This window comes from Octopus bimaculoides, chromosome 11 (assembly GCF_001194135.2).
Source record: "Octopus bimaculoides isolate UCB-OBI-ISO-001 chromosome 11, ASM119413v2, whole genome shotgun sequence".
Lineage (NCBI taxonomy): Eukaryota > Metazoa > Mollusca > Cephalopoda > Octopoda > Octopodidae > Octopus > Octopus bimaculoides.
The window spans coordinates 63,438,649-63,442,919 of NC_068991.1; the positions used below are offsets into that span (position 1 = coordinate 63,438,649).

At 37.6% G+C, this 4,271-nt stretch overlaps 1 protein-coding gene across 1 annotated transcript in view; it reads right to left on the reverse strand.

Moving 5' to 3' along the window:
• Nucleotides 1-6: 6 nt before the first annotated feature.
• Nucleotides 7-4,271, reverse strand: part of LOC106883840 (uncharacterized) — a 48,164-nt gene continuing 43,899 nt past the window's right edge. Inside the window, exons 8-10 of the mRNA XM_014934978.2 lie at nucleotides 3,047-3,288; nucleotides 2,059-2,173; nucleotides 7-244 (exon numbers count right to left, since the gene is read on the reverse strand). Of these exons, the coding sequence (XP_014790464.1) occupies nucleotides 137-244; nucleotides 2,059-2,173; nucleotides 3,047-3,288 (465 nt within the window). The 3' untranslated portion in view covers nucleotides 7-136. The remainder of the gene's footprint in view (nucleotides 245-2,058; nucleotides 2,174-3,046; nucleotides 3,289-4,271) is intronic.

Consider the following 4,271-nt stretch of genomic DNA (forward strand, 5'->3'; position numbering starts at 1 on the left):
AAAAGAAAAAAAGAAAAAAATCAGATGACTTCAAGTTTCCTTAATCTGTTGATGTTAAATTATAAGGAATCTAAATTCGATCTTGGCAATTTGATTCCAAGACGATTGAATGTTTTGTTGTTCTTATTTCATTTCTTTAGATTTGATAAAATATCAATACCAATAAATTACATAGAGTTAGAGCGACCGTATTGTGGAGTAGATTTGGCTGATGGTCATGTGACTGGAATTCTTTCTTCAGTTCCTGAAACGAGAAAAAAATAGCGTCATATCATTATCATCATCATCATCATCATCATTCAACGTCCGTTTTCTATGCTGGCATGGGTTGGACGGTTTGACTGAAAACTGGTAAGCTGGAGAGCTACACCAGGTTTCGATCTGATTTGGCATGGTTTCTACAGCTGGTTGCCCTTCCTAAAACCAACCACTCCCAAGAGCATAGTGGGTGATTTTTACGTGCCAGTTACGAAACACCAGCATCAGCCACAACTACGATCTCACTTGGCTTGAGAGCTCTTCACAAGCACGGTATATTGCCAAACGTCTCGGTCACTTGTCACTGTTTCCGTGAGGCCCAAATTTCGAAGGGTGCTTTTTACGTGCCACCGGCACGGGTGCCAAATATGCGACACTGGCATCGGACACGACAACAATTTCATTTGCCTTGACGGGTCTTCTCAAGCACAGCATATAGCCAAAGGTGTCGGTCACATGTCAATGCCCCTATGAGGCCCAGCGTTCGTAAATAACGATAACCAAAGGAAAAAAGAAAAAAAAAACAAACTATCAGCAATGACTAAACATCACAAAAATAACTATTTTATAAAATGCATGTATGTAAGATATATATATAATCGTAAATATGAGGGTAATAAATTAAAATAATTTATTGCCAGTGGTTATGCATATGTAAAAGTCACAAGTCAACATATTTTTAAAATATAAAAATGTATATATATACATACATATGGGAGAATATACAAAAAATAACAACAGACGAGGACAGGTGGTGTAAATAACAAAAGTATATATTAGTATGACGCTCGGGAATACGGAAAGTCTTTGACGTTTCGAGCTACGCTCTTCAACAGAAAGAATACGGAGACAAGGAGAAAAACACGGAGAAAAAAAGATTGAATAGTGTTCAGTCAACGGTCAATCATAATACATAACTCCATCGCTTACGACGTCGAGGGTTCCAGTTTATCCGATCAACAAAACTGCTTGCTTGTGAAATTAACGTGCAAGTGGTTGAGCACTCCGCAGACATGTGTACCCTTAACGTAGTTCTCAGGGCGATTCAGTGTGACACAATGTGACAAGGTCGGCCCTTCGAAATGTTGACAACTGCCAGCTGAGAGGACTGAAGTAACTTGAAATAAATATCTGGCTCAAGGAGATACCGCACCGTCGGCGAAATTTTTTCGCACGAGAGTTCCGGACCCCTGCAATGAACTCATTTGCATACGGCCAATCAGAGCTCACCTTGACCTTGTTGTCAAGGTACAAACGCACTCTACCAAGTAAACTCATGACGAAGAACGGTGTTGTAAGTCGACCGATCGTCAAGTTATGCCTGATGTTTGAAGGAGATAAGTAATTAGATAGATTTGCATCTATATTTACTATCGGATTTTGTTTGGGCCCCATATGGTAAAGATGTGGATGGGAAAAATGTGGGTAGAGGGTGATGTGCTAGCAACCCTCTCCCCTTACTGCTTTACAAAGTAAAACAACAACACAAATAACTACGCAGAGGCAGCCATGGTTGAAACAAGAACAAGAACAACAAGAATTATTAAAACAGAAAAGAAGCATGGTCATTCCTTATCCAATTGACCTCATCTTATCGCCCATCTCTTGTTATGTGCTCATAAATCAGTTTGATAACTGAGCTCTGATTGGCTGTATGCAAATGCGTTCATAACTGGGATGGGAAAAAAATTTCGCGTGCCGCCGGCTGTCGAACTCACTTGCTTACGATCGTGAGTCGAATACATTAAGTACTAATCTGCGGTCCTTCACGAATACATTTTGAACATATAATATACAAACCTTGCAGGTTGAATTGGTACTTGTAGAATCTGGAATGATGTGTAGAGTACAGTTGCCTGTTTGGTCCTTGGCATCGGTCACATAAATTGTGTCAGTTTTAACACAGCAATCATTACTGAAATAATATTGATTAGGAAAAATTTATTGACTCTAAGTAATATAGGATGCAAATATATATATATATATATATATATATATATATACAAGCATGTGAATGAATAAACAGAACGCCGAATACTGCACTACTCGCATTGAGAGGTCCTTTCATATACCTACGGTGTTAAAAGCATAGACAAATTATCGTAGCAGACGGGAACCCTCTGGTGTGGGCGCTCGAGCTGCAACATCACGTAATTTCAGCGTACTGCACTTTCACAGTGACAGCCATCCGGTTGCTGCATGCCAGCCGAATCTCGCCATCAACGATATATAGCATAACAGTGATATTTAGTCACAAATGTCGCTAATACCCAGCAGCCTTATTAGAATGTAATATTAGCGACGAAAGCAGTATTAATATATACACATTTATATGCATATAAATGTGTGTGTTTATATATATGTATGTATGTATGTATGCATGTATGTATGTATGTATGTATGTATGTATGCATGTATGTATGTATGTCTGTATGTCTGTATGTCTGTATGTATGTGCATATGCATGAGGAAGCGAAGGTTGCCAGTCATTTTGGAATTGTCCCACAGATGCAATTTAACGGCATAATTTGTTTACGAAATCTGCTTGTAACCATTTCTTTTACTTTTCTTGTTGCTCTTGCCAACAAGTATCTACGTCAGGCTGTCCCATTTCTTGTCCACCTATATGTTTCACTTACTTTAGTGTTAGTGTTAGCTTCATTTAACATATTTATATAAAAAGCAAAAAACCAAACAAGCAAACAAGCAAACAAGCAGTAGTTACAAAATATCGATAGAGACTTAAGTACAGTGTGGTATTAAATATATAGATTGTTTTACTGCTTACCTTATTTCTGCTTCGTATAGGAAGGCACTATCTGTTAGATTTTCATTGGCTATAATTACAGACGACATAGATGATGTCACATTTACAATAGGTGCGGGATTACTACCGTTCTTGACTTTAAGAATGGCAGACCACTTTTGCCTGCAACAATTAAAGTCCTTGTGACTATCTATGCATCTCGTTGTGTCTTCCATAGTTGTATATAAATTACATACAAGAGGAACTTTTTTGGGTGGAAGTTCCTGAAATAAAATAGAATAAAGAATAAGTTAAGTAAAAAAGAATATTCCCAATTACTTCCATTTTGAATCGTTTGCATAAAAAAGAAAACAATTAAATAGCTAAAGATGAATAGTCGTTTAAAATAATATTGTTTAACACTTCTAGTTCATTGTTATAAGGAGGAGATTTTTCGAGTAGTGAAGTTGCCAGACTGTCGCCTTTTGATGTTTTTGTTGGTCTATCATTAAAGCTGCAGCCATTTGGTTCTTGTATAAACCACAATTTTACACACGCTTGCTGTGTCCTTGTACAAAGTATAACCTTACACTCTATGCAATTGAACGTTTAGTTTTCGGGTGCATGACTAACAAAAGCTTTTTTAAAAAATATTTTTTGTCATAAATCTCAGTGGCTCGAATATTACAAATAAACGGAGGACAGAAGTATTGTATCGCGATTTAGCATCACCCCGAGACACCACCTAATGAGAAGTTATTCAAAGGATAATAGTCAAACCGTACAAAAGAAAGAAATTAAAAGGGAAAGTGAAACCGATAACTTTTGCTGTCGATTAGCGATGGAGTCAAGTGAATCAACTCCACTATAATTAATTCTTTCTAATTTTTGGAATTAGGCCAGCAATTTTGAAGTGTGTGTGTGTGTGGAGGGGGAGGGAATCAATTATATCGACTCCAGTGTTTGACTGGTATTTATTTTATTTGACCTCAAAAGGATGAAAGGCAAAGTTGACCCCGGTGGGATTTGAACTCGAAATATAAAGCTGGAAGAAATGCCGCCAAGCATTTTGTCCATCGCGCTAACGGTTCTGCCAGCGTGCCACCTTACTGCAGCATATTAATCCTTTCTACTTATAGGTACAAAGCCTGAAATTTTAGGAGAGGGGACTTGTCGATTACATCGATCCCAGTAATCAACTGGATTTGGTAGACGGAAACTGAAAGAAGACCGTCGTATATATGTATGTATATATATATATATATAT